We start from the raw sequence: 22,441 nt of genomic DNA, 5'->3' as shown, positions 1-22,441 counted from the left end.
AGAAAAAACACGGAGGCACAGACAAACAGACAGACAGACACCCACAAGGACAGATAGATAGACAGACAGAGAGCCAGCCAACGAGGACTCAATTCAAGAAAACACAAGAAGAAAAAAATAATGAAAATAATCTAAGAACCAAAGAAAAACAAGGTCCACCCATCCACCCAGCCATCCACCCAGACAGAGAGATAGACGAACAGACAGAGGTACAGAGAGCCATCCATCCAGTTCACGTGGGTCATTGCCTTAGACCAGAAGCCACCTCCTCTTTGCCTCATTAACAAGGGGCAAAGCTGCGCCCGCCACAATCCTCTCGTCCTTTGCGCCGGCTGGAGAAAAAGCGAAGAGTGAAAAAAAAACCTCCTCAGTGTCCGTGTGGTGTGTGTGTGTGTGTGTGTGTGTGTGGTGTGTGTGTGTGTGTGTGTGTGTGTGTGTGTGTGTGTGTGTGTGTGTGTGTGTTGAGAAGAGGCTGTGTAGTTTTTGACTTGTCGTTATTGCAAAGGAGATAAAGGTAATGGAAGTGTGTTGAGAGAGAGAGAAAGAGAGAGAGAGAGAGAGAGAGAGAGAGAGAGAGAGAGAGAGAGAGAGAGAGAGAGAGAGAGAGAGAGAGAGAGAACACATACACAAAAACACCTTCTATAACCATTAAAAATTTCACCCACTATCATACTATTCCCTTCCACTGTTAGTATTGCACATCTACACATCCCAATTTACGTAAACTAATTCCACTCTGTATTATTATCGTTGTCTAACTCAACAATATTCAACACCAAAGCATCACAACACTCGCCCTTATCACAGTCAACGCGTCACCTGTCCATGTTTACCTGCGATGCTATTTTTACCCAGCACGCTTCAAACATTAAAGACCCGAGCACCGAGTGAAATTCAGAGGCAATACGTTATCTATTCACGAGCTACTTTCTTCCTGGTGGTGGTGGTGGTGGTGGTGGTGGTGGTGGTGGTGGTAGTCTTTGTTACCTTCACGACTTTAGTTCAGGTACAGCGTGTAAGGTTTATCAAGATTCAAGTCAGATGGATCTAAATTGGTCGACTTTTAAAAAAATCTTCCATGTTCATCTTTTTTTTTTTATTTGGTATATTGAGCACATTTCTTTTTTTCCCTTCATTTTTGTCCCTCCTGATAAGACGAGACCAAATAGATAAGTAAATAAACGAGAAAAAAAGAGAAAGATAATATTTTGAAAGGAGGAATGACACGAGAGAGAGAGAGAGAGAGAGAGAGAGAGAGAGAGAGAGAGAGAGAGAGAGAGAGAGAGAGAGAGAGAGAGAGAGAGAGAGAGAATCATATCCGACTTTAACCGAAATGCAACTGTGACGTCAAATAACACTCGAGAATCATCCCTATAAGAAATGTACAGCGTGTTCTATTAATAATCTTATGAGTGTTTCCCTTCCCTTTGACGAGGAGAGACGAGGAGTCCACCGTGACCTGGCGTGTGGGCAAGAGCTTTCCCCCTTACTATCCAACATCCTTTACTTTAGAGTATATTTAGATTGATGTTCGTTCTTCCTTTGTATTCCTTAGTGTATGGATGAGGATGATGGGAATAGAAGGGTACGTTTCATACAAGGACCGCCACGTGTACACCTCATGGCTTCTTGCAGATTCCCTTATTTTCTTATTTTATTTATGTATTTTTCTGTTTTAAGTAAGTAAGGTTTTATGATATGAGACTGATCACAAATTAAATTGGTCAGTGAAAAAAAAAAGTTTCCGAGCATAATTAAAGGTGATCTTATTTTCTTATCTTCTTTTAAGTATTGTTTTATGGTATTGATCACGAATTCAGTAGGTTAGTGCAAAAAAAAAAAGATCTTAACATAACTTTAAAAGCAACCTCTGCCTAAGAAACACAAAAGAACTGAAAGAAAGAACAAACAACAGATCCATTGACAAAAAAAAAAAGAAAAATAACAAGACTGATAAACTACACTACCAAATTTAGATAGAGATAGCTGGAAAAAAGCAACGAATAATTACGTAAGGGAAGGAATGTTATGTTGCGCAAGCAGTAATTGTGATGAACGACACAGAAATACGAGAGACGGTGAGCGTGGGAGGCAGTGAAGGGAAGAACTGTAAGGATGGCAGCGTTTAATTCAGCGAGACTTTACCATTAGTGCTTGGGCTCTAATTAATGTTATTCTCTCTCTCTCTCTCTCTCTCTCTCTCTCTCTCTCTCTCTCTCTCTCTCTCTCTCTCTCTCTCTCTCTCTCTCTCTCTCTCTCTCTCTCTCTCTCTCTCTCTCTCTCTCTCTCTCTCTCTCTCTCTCTCTCTCTCTCTCTCTCTCTCTCTCTCTCTCTCTCTCTCTCTCTCTCTCTCTCTCTCTCTTCAACCCGCGTTCTTTTCTTCCATTTCCAGCATCTCCTCCTCCTCCTCCTCCTCCTCCTCCTCCTCCTCCTCCTCCTCCTCCTCCTCCTCCTCCTCCTCCTCCTCCTCCTCCACACACTGAGCTACTTGATCTCCCGCCTACTCAGTACCGTCAGATCCTCTCTCTTTCTCTCTCTCTCTCTCTCTCTCTCTCTCTCTCTCTCTCTCTCTCTCTCTCTCTCTCTCTCTCTCTCTCTCTCTCTTCCACCTTCGCTTTTCGTTTTAAAATCCACCTTTGTGAGAATTGAAGCATGTAAATGAGTTAATGTAGTGACAGAGAGAGAGAGAGAGAGAGAGAGAGAGAGAGAGAGAGAGAGAGAGAGAGAGAGAGAGAGAGAGAGAGAGTGTAGTGTGAGGACGCTGCGTGATCTGTGGCCAAAGAAGCAAAACCCTTGGGAGGGGCTGATGGAGGGGCAGGGATAATACAGGGATTTTTGGTATTTGTAGTGGTGATAGTGGTAGTGGTGGTAATGGTGGTAGTAGTGGTGGTGGTAGTGGTGGTGGTGGTGGTGGTGGTGGTGGTGGTGGTGGTCATGTTCTTGGTGTTCTTTCATCTTTTTCCTCGTTTTCTTTACCTTCGCGTGTTCTCAGTTCACTTCACTTCCTCGTTGCTTATTTAGGTGTTATTAGTGTCCGTGTGTTCCTGTTCTCTTTCATCTTTCTCTTCCATTTTTCTTGATTCTTTTGTTCACTTAAGTTTTCTTTTTTCCTTCTTCTTCTTTTTATTGTTGAAGTAGTATTTTTTTTTTGTGTGTGTGTACTTGTGTGCCTTTGTTTCATTTCACTCCTCTTTTTTTTTCCCTTGCTTCCTTTTGTTTGATTTACTTTTTTTCACTTTTTATTGAGGTAGAAGTAGTAGTAGTAGTAATAGTAGTAGTAATAGTAAGTCTTTTCTTTATCGTTCTTACCCTTCGCTATTTTTCGCTCCCATTCTTGGTCTACTTTCCTTCTGCGCACTGCTGTTATTGAGGGGATGTATAGAGGAGACGTGCCGTGAATGGCGACTTCCAGCAATAGACATCAGGGGTGAAAAGATGATGTTCTTTTGACTGTAGCCTCTTCATCTTATCGTTGGTGGTGATGGTGGTGGTGGTGACGTAAGAGGGGATGGTGGTGGTGAAAGTGTGGTGCGTACAAGTTGCGGTGTGATAGGTAGTGTATATGTTTAAGTAGATGTGTAGTGTGGTGTGGCGGTGTTGTGGTAGCTGTGATAGGATGTTGGAGTGTTGTAGTGGTAGTGCTGTGGTAAAAATAATGCATTGTGGTTTGTGGTGGTGGCAATATCTGTGGCAGTGGTGGTGGTTGTGGTTGTGGTTGCATTACCAGGCACCAGTAAACGATTCTCTCATGCGTGTTTCATAGACAGGAGGGACAAACATATAGAGGACCAAAACACACAAGGAAACAAACAACAAAAAAAAAGCTTGACAGTAGTTTACATCAGATCTTAAAGGGACAGAAAGGAAAAGGAAGGGAAAGAAAGGGAAGAGAGGAGAGGAGAAGGAATGAAAGGAAACATAAATAAAGACTAATATTGTATTTGTGTGTCTAAAACTTTTGTTATATTTCCTCTATATTTTTTTTTCCTCCAATCTCGTTTATGTCAGATCACAAAGTTTCAGTGTAATTTATTTGCGTGTGTGAAACTTCATTATCTACCCTTTATTTCGTCCTCCCCTATCCCGTTTCGTAATATCGTACTTTCGTAATGATTGATACGTGGGACCATATTCTGAAACACGTCTGTGCCGCACCTCCACTACATTCAAAAGGCTCTAGTTGAAGTTACACTGGTTTTAAACAATGTATACAGTTCTAGTGACAGATTAACAAGATTTCTACATTATTTACTGGAAGAAACATTGGAGATTGGGGCTTATCATCTCTGTTGCCTTGGAAAACACTCATGGTGATAGAGCAGAGTCTTTGTAAGTGTTTTTTTTTTTTTGGTTCTAGTGACAGATTAACAAGATTTCTACGTTATTAACTGGAAAAAGCACTCTTAAGAACCGGGTTAATCATCTGTGACCTTTGAAAATAGTCGTGATGAGAGAGCAAAACGCTTCTGAATACAGGTCTTAGTGATCTGTTGTTATTTTGTACTGTTTATCTTATCGTGAGTTCCATTAATGACGGGTTTAAACACTCAAGTCCATATTTGTCTACTCCTATCGCGTGTAGTGTTGGTGGTCAGTGTCTTAACTCACATCACCCTCTTATTCCTTATCAGGTGGGAGTGTCACTTCTGTTTGTCCCCAGTCACGTGTTCGGCAGCAGTTTTGTCACATTTTCTCTTCATTTTTTTATCATTATATTCTTCGTCTTCGTCATCATTATTATCATCTTCTTTTGTTTGCTTTTTTCTTATTACTATTATTCGTCTTTGTCTTCGTCTTGTTGTTGTTGTTGTTGTTGTTGTTGTTGTTGTTGTTGTTGTTGCTGTTGTTGTTGTTGTTGTTGTTGTTGTTGTTGTTGTTCTTCTTCTTCTTCTTCTTCTTCTTCTTCTTCTCCTCCTCCTCTTCCTCCTCCTCCTCCTCCTCCTCCTCCTCCTCCTCCTCCTCCTCCTCCTCCTCCTCCTCCTCCTCCTCCTCCTCCTCCTCCTCCTCCTCCCCCTAATCATTATTATTATTATTTTTTGAAGGGGTCATCACCATTACCACCACCATCCACATCACAACACACAACCCCACACTTCTAAGACCCATTCCTTCATAAATACACAACGAGAACCAGATTACCTTAGACACCACTTCCCTCCTAATCCTTTAAACCTCGCAAAATCATGTAGTTCAGCGGCTCATTCACTATCCCAACAAAGCTCCGTGCCTGGGTTCGAGTTCCAGCAAGTGCAGGAGGCGGGAAGTGAGAAATCCCAATAATTGCTATCTTCCCCTAAGCGCCGGTCGATGAATGGGCGTCTGGGGAAATTTGCGTGAGTCAGGGAGATAAACTGTGGTGATTCGGATGTTTCAGTAGGCCTGGCGTTCTAAGAGGCTTTAACTACGAGATCATACGGACAATAGAAATAGTAGGAGGAGTAGTAGAAGTAGTAGTTGTTGTAGTAGTAGTAGTATAGTAGTAGTAGTAGTCGTTTATTGACAAATTTAACAGTACAATACGTTATACAGATACAAAACACAAAATACAGAATTAGAAAAGAGTAAGGCAAATCAACAACAACAACCTAATTTTGTCCAACTGGAAGCAATGCAAGTAGACATTATAGAAGGGTAAACAGCCACCAGTCTCCACCAATCTTAATTATCAATCACCAGTACTTCATTTATGCACACGGGGGCACAGTTCATTGAAATACACTTATCATTTATTAAGTCTCAACGTATAGTAGTAGTAGTAGTAGTAGTAGTAGTAGTAGTAGTAGTAGTAGTTCACGGACAAATTAAGGTAAATAAATGCATAAGAACATAAGGAAATGAATCACACCTATTTATTTCACTGCCTCCACTTCTTTTCTTTATTTCATGGTTTTATTTCTCTTACTTTTTTCCCTCTCATCTCTCTGTCGGGATTTTTGGCCTTACTCATCCATGAATTCGTCTCTTTTAAAAGCTTGCTACTGTCTCAGCACTAACTAAACTGATGATAGGTGTTACGGAGGTGTTAAAAGGAGAGAGAGAGAGAGAGAGAGAGAGAGAGAGAGAGAGAGAGAGAGAGAGAGAGAGAGAGAGAGAGAGAGAGAGAGTATTTGCACTTTTGACAGTAATTGGTTAAAAGAGAGAAGCGTAAAAGCAGTGTGTGTGTGTGTGTGTGTGTGTGTGTGTGTGTGTGTGTGTGTGTGTGTGTGTAGGCGTGGGGAGAAGGAATGTTGACCCAATGCTGATGACTCACAGTAAACATGAAGGATAGAACGTATCTCCTCCTCCTCCTTCTCCTCCTCCTCCACTACCGCCTCTGTTCCTCTTCCCTTTCATCCTCCATTTACTCCCCCCTGTCTTCATGTTTTCGTTCTTAGTCTTTATCTCTATTTATCTTTATTGCTCTCTCCACTACTCTCATTATCTTATATTTATTCACTTTTATCTTCTCTCTCTTTTCTCTCTTCTCTTTTCTCCTCCATTTTCTTCTGTCCTGCATTCATGTTTTCTTTCTTATTCTTTATCTTCATTTATATTTATTCCTTTCTCCACTTCTGTCATTATCGTATATTTATTCAGCATTTCCTTCTCTCTTCTTTCTCTCTTCTCTTTTCTCCTCTATTTTGCTCTCCTCAGTCCGTAATTTTCCTCTTTCTCCTCTTCTCTACTACTTTATTCCTCTTGCCAATATCTTCTCTTATCCTCCTCCTTTTTTCGACATTTTCTTCCTCTTCTAGTCTCTCTCCCCCTCATTCACGTCCTTTACTCTGTTTGCCTCTCCTCCTGATTCCATAGTTTTTTTTTCTTCTCTCTTGATCTTCTTTTTTGTTAACCTTCTTCATTATTCCAGCTCTTTCCTTTCTCAATTAATTTCTTCTTTCCCTTTTCGTTTAATCCCTTTCCTCTTTTTTGTTACTGCCGCTGCCACTTGCTCTCTCTCTCTCTCTCTCTCTCTCTCTCTCTCTCTCTCTCTCTCTCTCTCTCTCTCTCTCTCTCTCTCTCTCTCTCTCTCTCTCTCTCTCTCTCTCTCTCTCTCTCTCTCTCTTACAGAAGAACAAAGCATTTCAAGACGAACCCAGTATTGCGAACATGAGTACATCACTGTTAACCCTTTAAAAACAACCTTCATCAGAGAACAAAACATTTCGAAACAAGAACGAAGCATTGAGAACCAAACTAATCATAGCTATACCCTTTAAAAACACCTCTTATGGAAGAACAAAGCTTTTCAAAACAGAACCCCGTACAGAGAACCATTAACCCTTTCAAAACAGCTCTAATAACAAAAAGCATTTCAAAACAGGAAACCGGTACTGAAAATCCAAGTAATTAGCCATACCCTTTAAAAACAACCCCCTTTTAAGAGAACACAGCGCTTCAAGAGACAGACAAACCTCACCTCACTGTATCCTGACGGTAACATCACAGGTCAGCCGTTAACTGTGACACCTGGATTTCTGTAGTTTTCCAGCGCACACCAGATTTCCTGACAAGCACTGCAGCGGCCAAGGGGACAGAATGCCATAGGGACGCGGAAGCAGGGCGGAAGGGGCGGCAGGAAGAGAGAGGAGCGAGAGGGGAAGGGAATGAGGCCGATGGGAAATGAGAGAAGGACATCGGTGAAGGGAAGGCTGTTGAGATGGGAAGAGCGTGGTCAGGTAGGATATAAGGGAGAAGAGAAGGAGGAGGAGGAGGAGAATGAGATCGGGTTAATTTGAGAGGAGAAAGAAGAGGAGGAGGAGGACGACGAGGAGAATGTAGCAGAAGGAAGGAAGGAAGAGGGAAGGCCGGTGGTATAAATTAGCGGAGGAGAAAAGGGTGGAGAGAGAGAGAGAGAGAGAGAGAGAGAGAGAGAGAGAGAGAGAGAGAGAGAGAGAGAGAGAGAGAGAGAGAGAGAGAGAGAGAGAGAAAACTTTATTCCCTGCTGTGAGAACATTGGCCTCGTAACATCATCAACAATACAATTCATTTTCCACATCATTTCTCTCTCTCTCTCTCTCTCTCTCTCTCTCTCTCTCTCTCTCTCTCTCTCTCTCTCTCTCTCTCTCTCTCTCTCTCTCTCTCTCCCTTATTTTTTTCTATTTGTTCTGGACTTTGATTTATTTCGTTTCGTTCTTCTCATCCGTCACTGCCTCCTCTTCCCTCTGTTATTTCATTATTTTATTTCTTTTACCCTCTCTTCTCTCTCTCTCTCTCTCTCTCTCTCTCTCTCTCTCTCTCTCTCTCTCTCTCTCTCTCTCTCTCTCTCTCTCTCTCTCTCTCTCTCTCTCTCTCTCTCTCGCTCAACACTTTTGGTACTGTAGTTTGTTTTACCGTTTGATTTTATTTCGTTTCACTCTCCCTCGTTCCCTGACAAGCTTTCTGTGTGTGTGTGTGTGTGTGTGTGTGTGTGTGTGTGTGTGTGTGTGTGTGTGTGTGTGTGTGTTTTAATACTCGTATCTATTCATTTTATTCCTCTCAACCCTCGTGTGTTATTTTTTTTTTTTTTTTTTATTCTCTCCTTCACACTCACTTTGTTTTTTCTCATTTATTTACAACGATTTTTTTTTCTTTCACTCATCAAAGTATTTTATTCATGCTTAACGTTTTGTATTTGTCTATTTTTTTCTGTTTGTTTATTTGTTTAACATTTCTGATCTTTTACTTATTTATTTTTTTATATCACTAAGTCCAGATTATTCTATTCATGCTATTCATTTCAGTTCATTAGCATCCTATCTCATGTTACTTTGTGTCTGTGATTGCCTCCTATCACTTTCTTCCTTACTTTTGTTTTTTTTATTCTTCCCACTCTCTTTCTCCTTCCCCTTTCGTCACTCTTTCGTCTACTTTTACCTTTCTTCCCTCTCTTCTTTCTAGTTTTGTTTCCTTCCTTCTTTTGTTTATAGCTTTTCACTCCCTTCTGTTTTCTCTCTTTTGTCAATCCTCTTTCGTGTATTTATATACTCTTTCTCTCTTCCTTTTTTTCTCTCTTTTTTTTTCAAACAAAAGAATATCCTCTTTCTCTCTTGCACCTTCCACCTTCCGTCATTCTTCTTTTGTATATTTATATCTAGTGCTTCTCTTTCTTCATTCTTGTCTTCTTCATTCTTCTTGCAGTAGTAAGACGCTTTTATTCATGTTTTTATTTTATTTTACTTATTTTACTATTTATTTTTTGGAAAGGGGACTTATTACTAATATCAAGTAACGAATTATATGGAAAAAAAGTACCATCCTGTAGTAAAAACACGCATGGTGACCTTCACTCCTTTCCTTGACATTGCACTCCCTTTCCTTCTCTCCTCTGCAATCTCTGAGCCACGTACTCGTATCTACATCACACAGCGAGGCGTCCCCAGATCGCGGCCATGACAGGGGAGGCGTCGCAAGACTCAGAGAAATATTCAGCAGTTGGTTTTCACAGCCCGAGGAGTGGCAGCCGATGCAGGAGTGCTGATGCTCTTATGGGTAATCGATAATAATGAAGTGATGATGTTTGTGGAGGGGTGAGCGAGGGACCAGGGGACAGGAGGAGGGGGGTTGGGGGTGCTTTCATGCCTTACGAGGAGGAAATGGAGGAGATGGTAAAGGAGAAGAAGGAGAGGGAAATAGGGAAGAAGGTTGAGGAGTTGGGGAAAGAGGAAATAAAGGATAGGATAGATAAGGAAGACGAGGAGGAGAATGAGGAGGAGGAGCAGGGTGAGAAAGAGGAGGAAAAGAAAAGAACATGAGAACATCAGGAAATAAGGGAAGCTGGAAGAAGCCGTTTGACTTAGTACGTATGTGGAGAAGACGGAAGAGAGAAGACAAAGTATGTAAGTGGAGGAGACAGGAGAAAGAAAGAAGCAAAGTACGTAGGTTTAGAAGGTGGAAAAGAGAAAGAAGACTAAGTACATAGGTTTAGAAAATGGAAAAGAGAAAGAAGACGAAGTTTACGAAGAAAAATTGTGTCCTTGCTGGTGCCGAGTTGCTGTTCATCAGGAAGGGTGAGAGTGACCGCGCAGAGTGAATGGCAGCAGCAGGTCTTGATTGTTCCTGCTTACTGGACGTTCAGTGGTTGCTCCCGTGCGTGACATGGAGTTCGATGCCTTGACTGTTAAAACCTTCCACTTCCCAATGACTTGACAATTATTATCGAAGTAAGAAATGAATGATGAACAAAAATTAAACTAAGGTCACTTAAAATATCAGACTACTCTTGTTTATTTACGTACAAACACAATTGCCGGAGAGTTTAAATTATCTGATCACTCTATTTGCTATCAGTGTCGTCTTCCGCTGTCACGCTAAGCTTCCAAAAACTACAAACTCGTATTCTTATCCAGCTTAATGAGGCGATGTAGCAGTCACGGGGTTAACTCCTGAAATAACGCCAAAAGAGTTTCATTACTTGATCACTCCATTTGCTGTCAGTGTCGTCTTTCGCAGTCACACTAAGCTTCCCACAAACTATTTTTATCCAGCTTAAGGAGACACAGTAGCAGTTAGAGCATTAATTCCTAAAATAACTACCTGCCGCGGGTCGCTGTCTGAGTAATTGGAGCGAAAACCTTTATATGCAAAGACTTAATTAGTCCGTAGCGAGTACTGTTGGCGGCCCGCGGCGTGGTGGTGGTAGTGGTGGCGGCGGGAACAGTGATACACCAGGCAACCCTCTTATGAATTGAAGTCCCGCTGGGGATGTGTTGTGAATGTGTTACTCACTCGTACATTCCTCTCCCTTGTCGGCAATGTATAATTCTGCACCCTCCCTCCGGGCCCTCACTAATGCGCCCTTTTTTTCCCCCCGTAGTATTAATGAGCCGAGTCGCAGTAATGACGCGCTGGCTGCTGGCGCAATCAAAATGACTCTTCTTTTTCTACTCCCACGTCCTGAACAGCTTACAATTCCGGCACATGAGAGAGAGGAGCCGTGAATGAAGCCCCGAAGTTGTGAATTGTAAAGGTCATCTCAGCCTGTGCTTAATTTCCGCCGAGACTTGGAGGAACTTAAACAAATGCTTTGGAAAAAGAGAATTTCAAGTGGTTTAGGAAAGTTGGAATCCCCAGACCAGGCTGCTCCATTAAAGATGTCATCCCGCGAGCAGAAATACTTGCACGCCGGCGGTTTTCCGCGTATTTCACATTTATTAATTCTGAAAATTCATCCCGGTACCAACAGTCCCCAAAGAGAGAGAGAGAGAGAGAGAGAGAGAGAGAGAGAGAGAGAGAGAGAGAGAGAGAGAGAGAGAGAGAGAGAGAGGTATTGTTTCCGTAACAGAGGGGCATAGGCAGGTCAGGCGAGGACGGCGCTGCGGGAGGCTCACCTGCTCACCTGGAGCCCAGTGAAAAAGCTACTCACCTGAGGTTAATACCCAGGGCGGCAGTATCCCTGGGGCGCGGGACAGCCTGGCATTGTGAACGGGAACTGCTTGTTTAAGGCAACTATTGATTCCTGCGTCTGTTGGTAGCTGGGATGTGCCTCTTGCCCCTCCCTCTCCTCCCCCTCTGATACTCCAACCACCTCCCTCCCTTCTGCCACCCCTCCCTTCCCTCTCCCAGCCTCCACGGACCTCGCTCACTCACTCCCTCACAAACGGTGCCATCCGCACTGTTTTTCATGTCCCCCTTTACCGGGATGTACGAGAGTCAGAGGCACCGAACACTCAATAACCTCCTACCGATGCCTTGTCATATGGTGCAAGACACGCGGGTCATGTTTTGGGAGTCAGCAAGTTAGTCACCAGCCACCCAGTCATCCAACGAGTCAGTCACCCAACTCGCCAGCCAGCCTGTCAGTCAGTCAGTCATCCAGCTAACTAATGAATCAGCCAGCCAGTCGTCAGTCATCCAACCAGTCAGTCAATCAGTCAGTCAGTCAGTCAATCAGTCAGTCAGTCAACCAACTAACTAAACAGCTAGCCAATCAGTCAACTAGTCAGTCAGTAAATGAGTCACCTAGCCAGACAGCCAGTTAGTCACCCCTCCCACCCACCCACCCAGCTAGTCAACCCACCCACCCAGCCACCCAGCCAGTTCACGTCAACAACATTATTAAATTAATTTCAGTTTCATCATGTATACAGAGTAAATCACGCTGCGTCGAACACACCTTCTCTTTTCGTTCCGGCGGGAAATAGGTGAGCCTGAATATTACGTAAATAAACCTCAGTGCATGGAGATACCAAAACTCCAGCGTAGGAACACGTGTATCGTTTTCTTTCGCGTATAACTTCGAGGTTTGTAGCACGTGGGACAAATTGAAGTGAATGTAGGTAGATAAAAGACATGAAAAGTGGAAAAAAAAAGCAACATAATTGAAAAAAAATATAGTGTAAGGGAGAAATTAATACGAAGGTAGACAGAAGAGATGAGAAAATAGAAAAGAGTTGAACATAAAAAGGAAAAAAAAAGAAAATGGAGAAAAGCATCGTAATTTAAGAGTAAGACTAAGGAAAAAATTTAAACGAACATAGACATTAGATAAGAGGAAGTGAAAAGCAAGGTAAACTGAAAGGAGAAAGTGGTATTTTCCTCTCTCTCTCTCTCTCTCTCTCTCTCTCTCTCTCTCTCTCTCTCTCTCTCTCTCTCTCTCTCTCTCTCTCTCTCTCTCTCTCTCCCCTTCAGAGCTAGTTTAAGGAGAGAAAATGTAGAAAATAAAAATAAACATTGGTAGAAGTCCCTGGGAAAGTAGGAAGCAATGAAATTCAAGGAAGAGGTATTTTTATGCCTCTCTTTCCGCCTTGTCAATAGTTCAAGGAAGGGAAATATGGTGATCAAAGTATACAAGTCTGAGAAAATCCATAATAATATACTGTCTCTCTCTCTCTCTCTCTCTCTCTCTCTCTCTCTCTCTCTCTCTCTCTCTCTCTCTCTCTCTCTCTCTCTCTCTCTCTCTCTGCCTCGAGTTATTTCATGGAAGGGAGACGCAGCGGTGAAATCAAAGAAAACGTAGATTAACGGAAGACTTGAATAAACCAATACAGTTGAAGAAAATGAAAACAAAAAATTGCCTGGGGAGAAATGAACCTCGTAAATCTCCTCCTCCTCCTCCTCCTCCTCCTCCTCCTCCTCCTCCTCCTCCTCCTCCTCCTCCTCCTCCTCCTCCTCCTCAGAGAAGGGACACGTGCGTGGGACCCTGAGGGAGTACTGGGGGGAAGGGGGGAGAGTAGGAGAGTGACATGTACCGGAGAGTGTCAGGGAGAGATTGTGTGGCTGCTGGTGAGAGTGAGAGCGCGAGGGGAAGTACGCAAGTGAGACCAAGAGAGAGAGAGAGAGAGAGAGAGAGAGAGAGAGAGAGAGAGAGAGAGAGAGAGAGAGAGAGAGAGAGAGAGAGTACGTAGGTGAGAGATCTATTTCGCGACTCTCTCTCTCTCTCTCTCTCTCTCTCTCTCTCTCTCTCTCTCTCTCTCTCTCTCTCTCTCTCTCTCTCTCTCTCTCTCTCCCCCCCTATTACCTCCTCCGCCTGAGAGAGAGAGAGAGAGAGAGAGAGAGAGAGAGAGAGAGAGAGAGAGAGAGAGAGAGAGAGAGAGAGAGAGAGAGAGAGATACACTTGTATGGAAATTTGGACTGTGGAGGCTTCATGATCCATTTAAAGTGTTCTGTCCTTGAGCCTAATGAGAGAGAGAGAGAGAGAGAGAGAGAGAGAGAGAGAGAGAGAGAGAGAGAGAGAGAGAGAGAGAGAGAGAGAGAGAGAGAAGGGCGTATATTATCAAGCGTGTTACATCACAGGAATCAAGAACCACTTACCTTTAAGCCTTTCCCTAATGTCACTCTCTAATCCCCGTTCCTACGCTCAGGTGTATCCCATTTATTAATTAATCAAGGCAGGTAAGACCGCTAGCCTGCGTGTGTGTGTGTGTGTGTGTGTGTGTGTGTGTGTGTTATCTACCCATGTACCTGTCCGCATCTCTTACCTGGGGTCAAAATTAACATTACACCTGTACCAGCCGAGGTAACCCTGGGGAATTACTGCTATATACGTTGGTTCATTCTCCCCAAAACACCTTCATTAAGCGAAAAGGGTTTAGCGGATGGAATGCGGAATGAGCGGCTTATTGGAGGGACGGAGGGAGAAGGGAGCGAAATAATAAACTAGGGAGGAAGGGAGGAAGGGCCCAGGCTGGAGATATGGAGGAGGAAAAATGGAGGGACTGTAGTGAAGGGAGAATCGAGGAGGTATGTAGATGGGAAGGAGAGATGAAGGAAGGGGCAGATGAAGAGTAAGGAAGGAAGTAAGGGAGAAAAAAAGGAGAGACACCAAGACGAAGGAAGAAGAAAGGACAGAAGTGGGGAGAAAAGCCGAGGGTGGAGGTGAGTCGTAAAGGAGAGACGGGAGAAGGAGGGAGGAAGGAAGGGACAGTTAGGAATTCAGGAAGAGTCCATGATGGAGGTACGAAGGAGGAATGAGGAGAGACGGAAGAAGAAGGAGCGACAGTAATGGAGGGATTGGCAAGGATGGAGGTACGAAGGAGAAAAAGGAGAAACGGAGGAGAGGGGAAGGAAGCCCAGAAAAGGAGGACAGTTGATATGAAGGACATTTTTTAGTTTGAAAGAGCCAAAGGAAAGTTAGAGTGAAGGATGTTTTAGGGAAGTTAATGTTGCCTTATGAAGTTTAAGAATTTTTTTAAAGATTTGTGAGAGCTTGTGTGTATGTTAATTGAGTATTCCCAAGTTAAAGATCCGAGTCACTTTTAACTTCGAAACACCAGAGACATGAATAATAGTAATTGGAGGATTTAACTAGAAAAAAATACACTTAATTTTAAAAAGATAAAATGAAGGAGAGAAAGCCAAGTGAGAGGAAATTAGTTTTTAGATAAAGAATACTTATTTTCCAACACCTTTATCACTCATTTTATTCTTTCTTTATTGCGTCAGATACTCTTTTGAATATATGCATGTGTAACGCGTTGGCTGCGTGGATTTATGTGAATATTGGAACGCTATTGATTATTGATGTATTGTTTTATAGACCTTGGGAATAAAGAAAATAAATAAATAAATAAGAAAATAAGTGGAAGAGTCTTAGCACCACTTTCTTTGTCCACCACCAGCAACACCACCACCCCACCACCATCATCTTCCCCTCAACTTCCATGCTCCATCCTCCTTCAATATCGCTCTCTCCACCTTCTCCCAATCTTCACTTTTATGCCACTAAATTTCTCTCGCACATTCCTTGCAAGAATTCCCTGTTCCTCCCTCATTTATTTATTTATTTTTTTCCATTAATTCCTCCCAACACTTATCCAGTAGAAATTTCAGAGTTCGTTATATTTTGTCTGTCTTTTTTTTTTATCTGTTGTTGAATATGATTACAACAGGGAACTTAATAAACATGGATAGATAAATAGATAGATAGATAGATAGATAGATAGACAAGCAGACAGATAACTAGATAGATAGACAGCTAGATACATAGATGGAAACAGGAATAAGTTAATAATTCAATAAAGATGAATGATTAGATAGATAGGTAATTTGTTGGCAAGCCGCTCACCTGTGCACGATACAATTCATAACAAAAAAATAGATAGATTAATAAACAAATAAAATAACAATAAATTAATAACACGGATACATACGATTCCACAGGGTTACATCTCCAAAAATTGGCCTTCATAATATAGGTAGTCACGTACCTAACAAGCTTTAGTTTATTTGTAGACCAAGTGATGAGAGTCTGACAAGAATCACTCAAGCTTACTTCCCCCTTTCATCTCGTTCCTGCCGTTCTGCTCGCAATGTTTCGAGAGAGAGAGAGAGAGAGAGAGAGAGAGAGAGAGAGAGAGAGAGAGAGAGAGAGAGAGAGAGAGAGAGAGAGAGTTATTTTTGCACATTTTTCTTTTGGTTGCTTTGAGAGGAAAGTAAGTGGTAGGAAACACTTTTCCCAAGAGTTTATCCATCACACCCACGCCAATCAACTTACCGTAAATTCCACGCCTCTCTCAGTAGCATAGGGAGTGAGTATCTAAATTTCTCTCTCTCTCTCTCTCTCTCTCTCTCTCTCTCTCTCTCTCTCTCTCTCTCTCTCTCTCTCTCTCTCTCTCTCTCTCTCTCTCTCTCTCTCATTTTCCTTTACTATCTTGTCAGCTGCCAAAGTGAAACATGTCGTGTAAGGAACGGGTTTTCTAACGCCTTTTTCTTTCGCCGGTTTGGCAGTTAATTTAGATACGTTTGGCATAAAAGTCTCGTGAATACAGAGATATTCTGTTTACTCTGTAATTTAAACACATATAGGAAACGTGTGTGTGTGTGTGTGTGTGTGTGTGTGTGTGTGTGTGTGTGTGTGTGTGTGTGTGTGTGTGTGTGTGTGTGTGTGTGTGTGTGTAGCTTTCCGTTTACTGTGTAGACATGTAGGTTATTCAAACACGCCTTGAAGAACCTTGAAGAACACTCGTGAATTTTATCAGCGGAGACGTAAAAGAGTTTAAACAGCAAATGAGAGACAAGAGTGTTTAAACAATAGCAAATGAGGGATATAAGAGGATCGACACGAGCAAATAACATACAGAAGAGTTAAAACAATATAATATAAGACACAGAGGAGTTGAGTCACGAACAAACGAGACAAAAAAGTTTAAATATTAACAGATAATAAACGCAAGAGTGTAAGCACGAGAAAATAAGAGACAGTAAAGGAAAGTAAAGGTGTGTCATCGAGTTAATAATGTCAGTCTTTTTTTCCATTTTATTTTTCTGCCGCCAGTCCTGATATTAAATGAATACTCTGGCGCCCGGAGTCCGAAGTTAGGGCTGTGGAAGTGCGGATGGGACCCTGCAGTGCACCCTCGTATATTGTTTGCCTGGATTTCCTGGCGGTGAGCGGCAAGCAGCCATAGCCATAGCCAGACCAGCGGCATCCGGGCATCGCTGAGATATTGGTCGGAGCCCTTATTCAGAAACGCTTTGCTCTCTCACCACGACCATTTTCAAAAGTCACAGAGATGAGTAGCCGGGTTCTCAGGAGTGTTTCTCCCGTTAATAATGTAGAAATCCTGCTGATATGTTACTAAAGTCATGAAAACACCCTTAAAAAGCCGTACAGCTTCAATTTGAGCCTTTTGTGCTGGCAAACGTGTTTCAGAATACTGGACAGGCTAGCATGGTGCGTCACGGGGTTTGGGGAGACGTGCTCAGAGATGGCACTCTGCACCTCCTCCCCAGGCTCTCAGCAGGCCTTAACTTGATTCCTCCAGCCTGCCTCCTCCTCCCAGCCTAACCCTAACCTAACATAAAACATATTTCTTTATAATTAAACCTCTTTCCCGTGGGTGGCCGCGTAATTAACCATGCTCTTTTCTGTCCTAGGAACAAAACTTAATACGAAATATAGAATTTGAACTCTTCGCAATAAATTACGTTGGAAAAGAGTTGTATTTTTCTTTTGTCTTTTTTTTTATGTATAGGACCCCATATTCGCTCAGAACATTTAAAATATATGTAAAAAGAAAAAAAAACTAAATGTAAAACAGCTGAAGAATAAAAATGCAAAACAGCTTAGGAATAAATTAATAAATACAAGTCCAGCAGTCTACCTCGTTTTCTCTGAAGCTTTCCCTTGCACTCAGTCAAATGTCACCGCCACGCCAGACTCACTCACAATGCATAAGTAAAACCACGCATTAATTAGCAAAAGCTCACAGTTAAAACTTGTTTTTGAAACTCTTTCTTGTTCCCTGACCCTCCCCGACACCTCGCCAAAGTAGTGTTCTCTGGAGAGGATTAAGAGAGGAGTGTGTGTAATGTGTAGGACTTGTTATTAATATTTTTTTTCTTTATAACGTTGATGTGAGGACAGCAACTGCACGTGTCAGGTAATGAGGGTGTTCGGCTCAGAGTTTCAAGTTACTATAGTCATTTCATTGGCCAAGAATTATCAAATTATAAAGCAAAAAAAAAAAAAAAATGCTAAATTCAGTTTCACTATACATGAAAAAACAGAGAATTTAAAAAATATAGGTTAGTTTTACGATAAGTAATAAAAATGACATTGCGGCACTCTTGTGAAGCGGTATATTATCTTTCAGTGTATTCTGTCCCCTAGACTTTGCACAAAAATGTTTTTATACGTTAACTAAATTTACCATTCCCCTTTTGTAACGCTTCTTTTCAGGGAGCAACATTCAGCTACTTTTTCCACTTGTTTTTGTTTTCAGGGCTTGGCAAGATCCTTTTTATGTAAATAGAATGCAAATTTCATTGAAACAATTAGTGCACAGAGCAAAGTTCATTCTCTGCTTCTCTTTCGATATACATCAGTCACTGCTGTAAAGCACATCATTTTCTCACCACGAGAATTATACAAGTGATGAAGTATTTTCCTGGTGCAGCCTAGAAGAGTATGGAAATGAAAATGTTTGGATGTGCAGACAGGAAAAGGCAGCCACTCGTTACTCATCCCTCCCACAACCTGCCAGCCGTTAGCTGAGGTCTGGCAGGAATATATGGATGAAACCCAGCAAAACCCTCCCACCCTCGGATATATTCCCCGCAAGATTAATGGCGGCTACTGACACTAGTCCCTCACCCCCTTGCCTCCCCGTACCATCCCAACCGTGATGTAGATTGGCAAATACTGAAAGCCTGGATGATGAACACTGTTTGCAGGAGAAGGTTAAAGGTTATGAAAGTGAAAGAGAGTCAAGGGAAATGTTAAACCTGGTTAGATACTGGGTTACTGTGTCTCCTAAGGTTACAGTTTTTTTAAGGCAGAATTCTGTAGTCATGAATACAAGCTGCAGAGGTTCCAACATAATTAATGCAGTGTCTCATCCAGTGATTGGTTATCATAGCTTTGTTCCCCCCCCCCTTCCTACTTGCCTCTTTCCCTGATCCCCTCCTCCCCTCCTCGCTTTCCTTCTTTTCTTTCCTCTGATCTCCTTCCTGCCTCGTCTTTTCTTTCCTTTTTTCCATTCTCTCTCTCTCTCTCTCTCTCTCTCTCTCTCTCTCTCTCTCTCTCTCTCTCTCTCTCTCTCTCTCTCTCTCTCTCTCTCTCTCTCTCTCTCTCTCTCTCTCTCTCTCCTAAATTTTTTTCTTGTATTCTTTTCTCACTCCCAGTTTCCTCTTCCTCTCCTCTCCTTTCCTTTTCTTCTTTCCTTTACTTCCTTTTCTCATGTTCATTTTCACCTGCTTATTCCCTTGTGTCCCAATCTTTTTTTGCATACTTCCTTCCATACTTCACTTCCTGGTCTAGTTTCACTTCTTCCATTCCCTGCCCTCTTCCCATGATCGCTTCTCCCCTCCCTTCACCTGTCCTTGAACCTTTCATGCCCCTATACCCTCTCCTTTAACCTTTCTTTCCTTTTCTCTTCCATGAAACTCCTACTTTCCTTCCTTTCCTTCTGTTTCCCTCCCACGATCACCTCTCCTGTTTATCCTTGACCTTTCTATGCTTCTCCCTTAAGTTGTCTCCTCTCCCCTCCCTCACAACACCCCTTCCTTCCTCATTTCTTGACACTTCTCCCTCAGTCCCCTGCCTGCCTCACCCTCAATATTAGACAACATGGAGGCCAAAAATGTTTTACCCCCCTGACGTGAGATAGAATCAGTGCATAATATCCCCCTTAAAGCCAAAATACTCGTAACAAAGGAGTCAGATATTACACTGCATAATGACACCTTGTGATTCTGTTTGTTGCCTCTTTCTTATCTCACCTGCCACCTCTGCCTCTCTTGCCTGGTGTTATAGGGCTGGATGCAGAGACACTGCTCTCACACACCACGACTGTTTTCAAAGGACGCAGAGATGATTAACCAGGTTCTTAAGAGTATTTCTGATGTTGGTAATGAAGAAATGTTTTTAATCTGTGACTAGGACTATAAAAACATCTTTAAAAACCTGGATCACTTCAACCTTTTTAAAAGTAATCAAGGTACAGCCAGAATTGTTTAAGAATATGAGCCATAGTGTTGTGTGGGGCATGAGAGAGCCTTCTTAGAGCCATTTTGGAGATTTCCTTTTATGAGTTTGAGTGTTGAGGTTATCTGTGTGTTCTGGCAGCAGAATTTTGTCTTTAGGTAAATATTCTTATGAGTGGTATTTTCACTTTTTTTTTCTCTCTATCTCTTGCACTTTTTCTTTTCCTTTTATGTGTCTGAGTAAAGTTTATTAATGTGTGCCTTTCTTTCCCAGGGTTCATACGGCATTGTCAAGCTGGCTTACAACACGGAGGAGGATGCTCACTATGTAGGTATTGGTGAAGGTTTCCGAGTCTCCTGCAATGGCCCATAGTTCAGTCATATTCAAGTTCTTTAAAGTAATGAAAAAGATGATGCATTTGAATTACATGACAGAGAAATCTAGTGATGTTATATATTTTGGTTTACATTTTGCCAGTGATGTTATTTTCATGTGTAAATGTCATAATATATTCTAATTTTTTTATACATACATTTATTTTTTTTAAGTAGTCTATATATTTGTAGTATTAGGTCATTAGTTTATAAAAACTACTACTACTACTACTACTACTATTACTACTATACATATTTTCATTACCACCACCACTACTATTTACACCATTCTCAGGCGATGAAAATCCTGTCCAAGAAGAAGCTGATGAAGAAACATGGTTGCTTTGGTAAGTGACTCATGTTCCCCTCCCTTCCCTCCATTCCCGCTGAACTGCTGTGGCTCCTGGTGTGCCTTACGCCCTCACTTGCTGTGCCCCTGTAGCACCCCACCTCTGGCATGGCATGGCTCTTGGCGTGTGTGTGTGTGTGTGTGTGTGTGTGTGTGTGTGTGTGTGTGTGTGTGTGTGTGTTAGGATAGAAGGTTGTAAGTGTCCAATAGGAAGTGATTTGTATGTTAGATGCAGTCACTCACTTGGATTACATTCTCTCTCCTCACAAAGTTTTCATAGTGTATCTTGTTAGGATTGTTTTGACCATAGGCTGAGGATTAGAGCATTTTTGTATTGTTCTTGATATGAAACCATTACTTCATCTTTTATGCAGTTAACACTTAATTATCTTTAACACTTTCAGAAGACATTTCATGAGATATAAAATTGTTCTTATCTTCCTGTCTCTTTAAAGTGTAAATTTTGTCATGAATAATTCTCCAGACTACTTCATCCATGAATACCAAAAACAGAAAAATATAAGTATACTATTAAAAGTATAAGTTTCTTTTACATTTCTAGGAAAACCCATAAAAACTTACATGACAGAACTGAAAACAGACACCATATATATATGTATTGTTATTGCATCTCAAAACTTCTGAATTCATATAACAAGTGAGTGGCTGCTACAGTTTTATAGCAACAAACTTTTCAGAAAATTCGCAATTAAAATAGATGATAAATGTTAACAGATAGTAGAATATCAATGCTTTATTGAAAATATATTAGATTTTGAAACAGTGTTGTCTTTTAGTAAACAATTATCACAAAGCTACTGGTGGATCAAGCAAGATGTGTGGTGCTTTTAGAGGTTATTAGTGCATTGATATAGCTGAAAGAAAGGCTTACTAGCCATACTGAGCAGAGAAGCTTAATAGTAAGATGTTATGAATGCATGAGTATGTTCCCCTCTCAGTGTGAAGAGCCATGCTGGTGAGGTTGTGTAGCTTGTGTCATGTTCCCAAACCCAACACTCCACACACCTACCAGGGACTTCTCTGCCCACCACCGCTGCAGAGATTATACTTCATGTGGTTCTGACACCCACACCACCCCAGACTGCTTGTTCATTGTGCCACATTTTAAGACACTGAACTTTCCTCTTGAAAATATCATGAAATAGGTGATCTAATATATATATATATATATATATATATATATATATATATATATATATATATATATATATATATATATATATATATATATATATATATATATATATATATATATATATATATATATATATATATATTACTGTTGGGAACCAAAGACAGAATATATAATGATGGAAATCTTTATCTTACTAACAAATATTCTCTTGTGCTTTTCTGCATATAGTTTCTATCCTAAAGCTTCCTTTCATTAAAATTTTATTTTCATTATTACTGCCTGCTGATCATGCAATTTGGGAGGATGAATCTTAAGTTTCCAGATATCATAAATCTTTTATCAATACTATGGTTTGCAGGTACATTGTAGGAGCATGCTACTAGAAGGAAATATTGTAATAATCGTAGTGCACTGCATTTTCAGGCTGAGAATATTTGTAAATTTTTTAGTAACACAGCTTGAAATCTTGAAACACTCATGGTTACTGCCATTCTAGGCACCTCTCCATCTGCAAGACAAAATAAAACTGTAAAGTCTACACATGTGAAACCTTGATTCTGATCAGTAGAAAGTACATACTCATGTCTACATACTACAGTAATTGCAGTGCAGCTTTTCTGTACAGTCATAGAACTTGATAAATTTGATCAGTTATTAGAACGCATGCACTCACAAAGTTCTGTCAGTCCCTTGTCTAAGGGAGTCAGAAGTCACATCAAGACAAGTGTCAAATGTAAAAT

The 22,441-nt window shown here is 41.4% G+C and overlaps 1 protein-coding gene across 5 annotated transcripts in view; it reads left to right on the top strand.

Annotated features, from left to right (window-relative positions):
* LOC135089642 (calcium/calmodulin-dependent protein kinase kinase 2-like) overlaps nt 1-22,441 on the top strand; it is a 187,221-nt gene that overhangs the window by 153,435 nt on the left and 11,345 nt on the right. For all 5 annotated transcript variants that reach the window (XM_063985517.1, XM_063985519.1, XM_063985520.1 and 2 more), the window contains 2 exons: nt 20,096-20,149; nt 20,492-20,543. In XM_063985517.1, the coding sequence (XP_063841587.1) occupies nt 20,096-20,149; nt 20,492-20,543 (106 nt within the window). The remainder of the gene's footprint in view (nt 1-20,095; nt 20,150-20,491; nt 20,544-22,441) is intronic.

Source organism: Scylla paramamosain, chromosome 33 (assembly GCF_035594125.1).
Source record: "Scylla paramamosain isolate STU-SP2022 chromosome 33, ASM3559412v1, whole genome shotgun sequence".
Classification (NCBI taxonomy): domain Eukaryota; kingdom Metazoa; phylum Arthropoda; class Malacostraca; order Decapoda; family Portunidae; genus Scylla; species Scylla paramamosain.
This window is presented reverse-complemented; position numbering and strand designations above follow the sequence as displayed.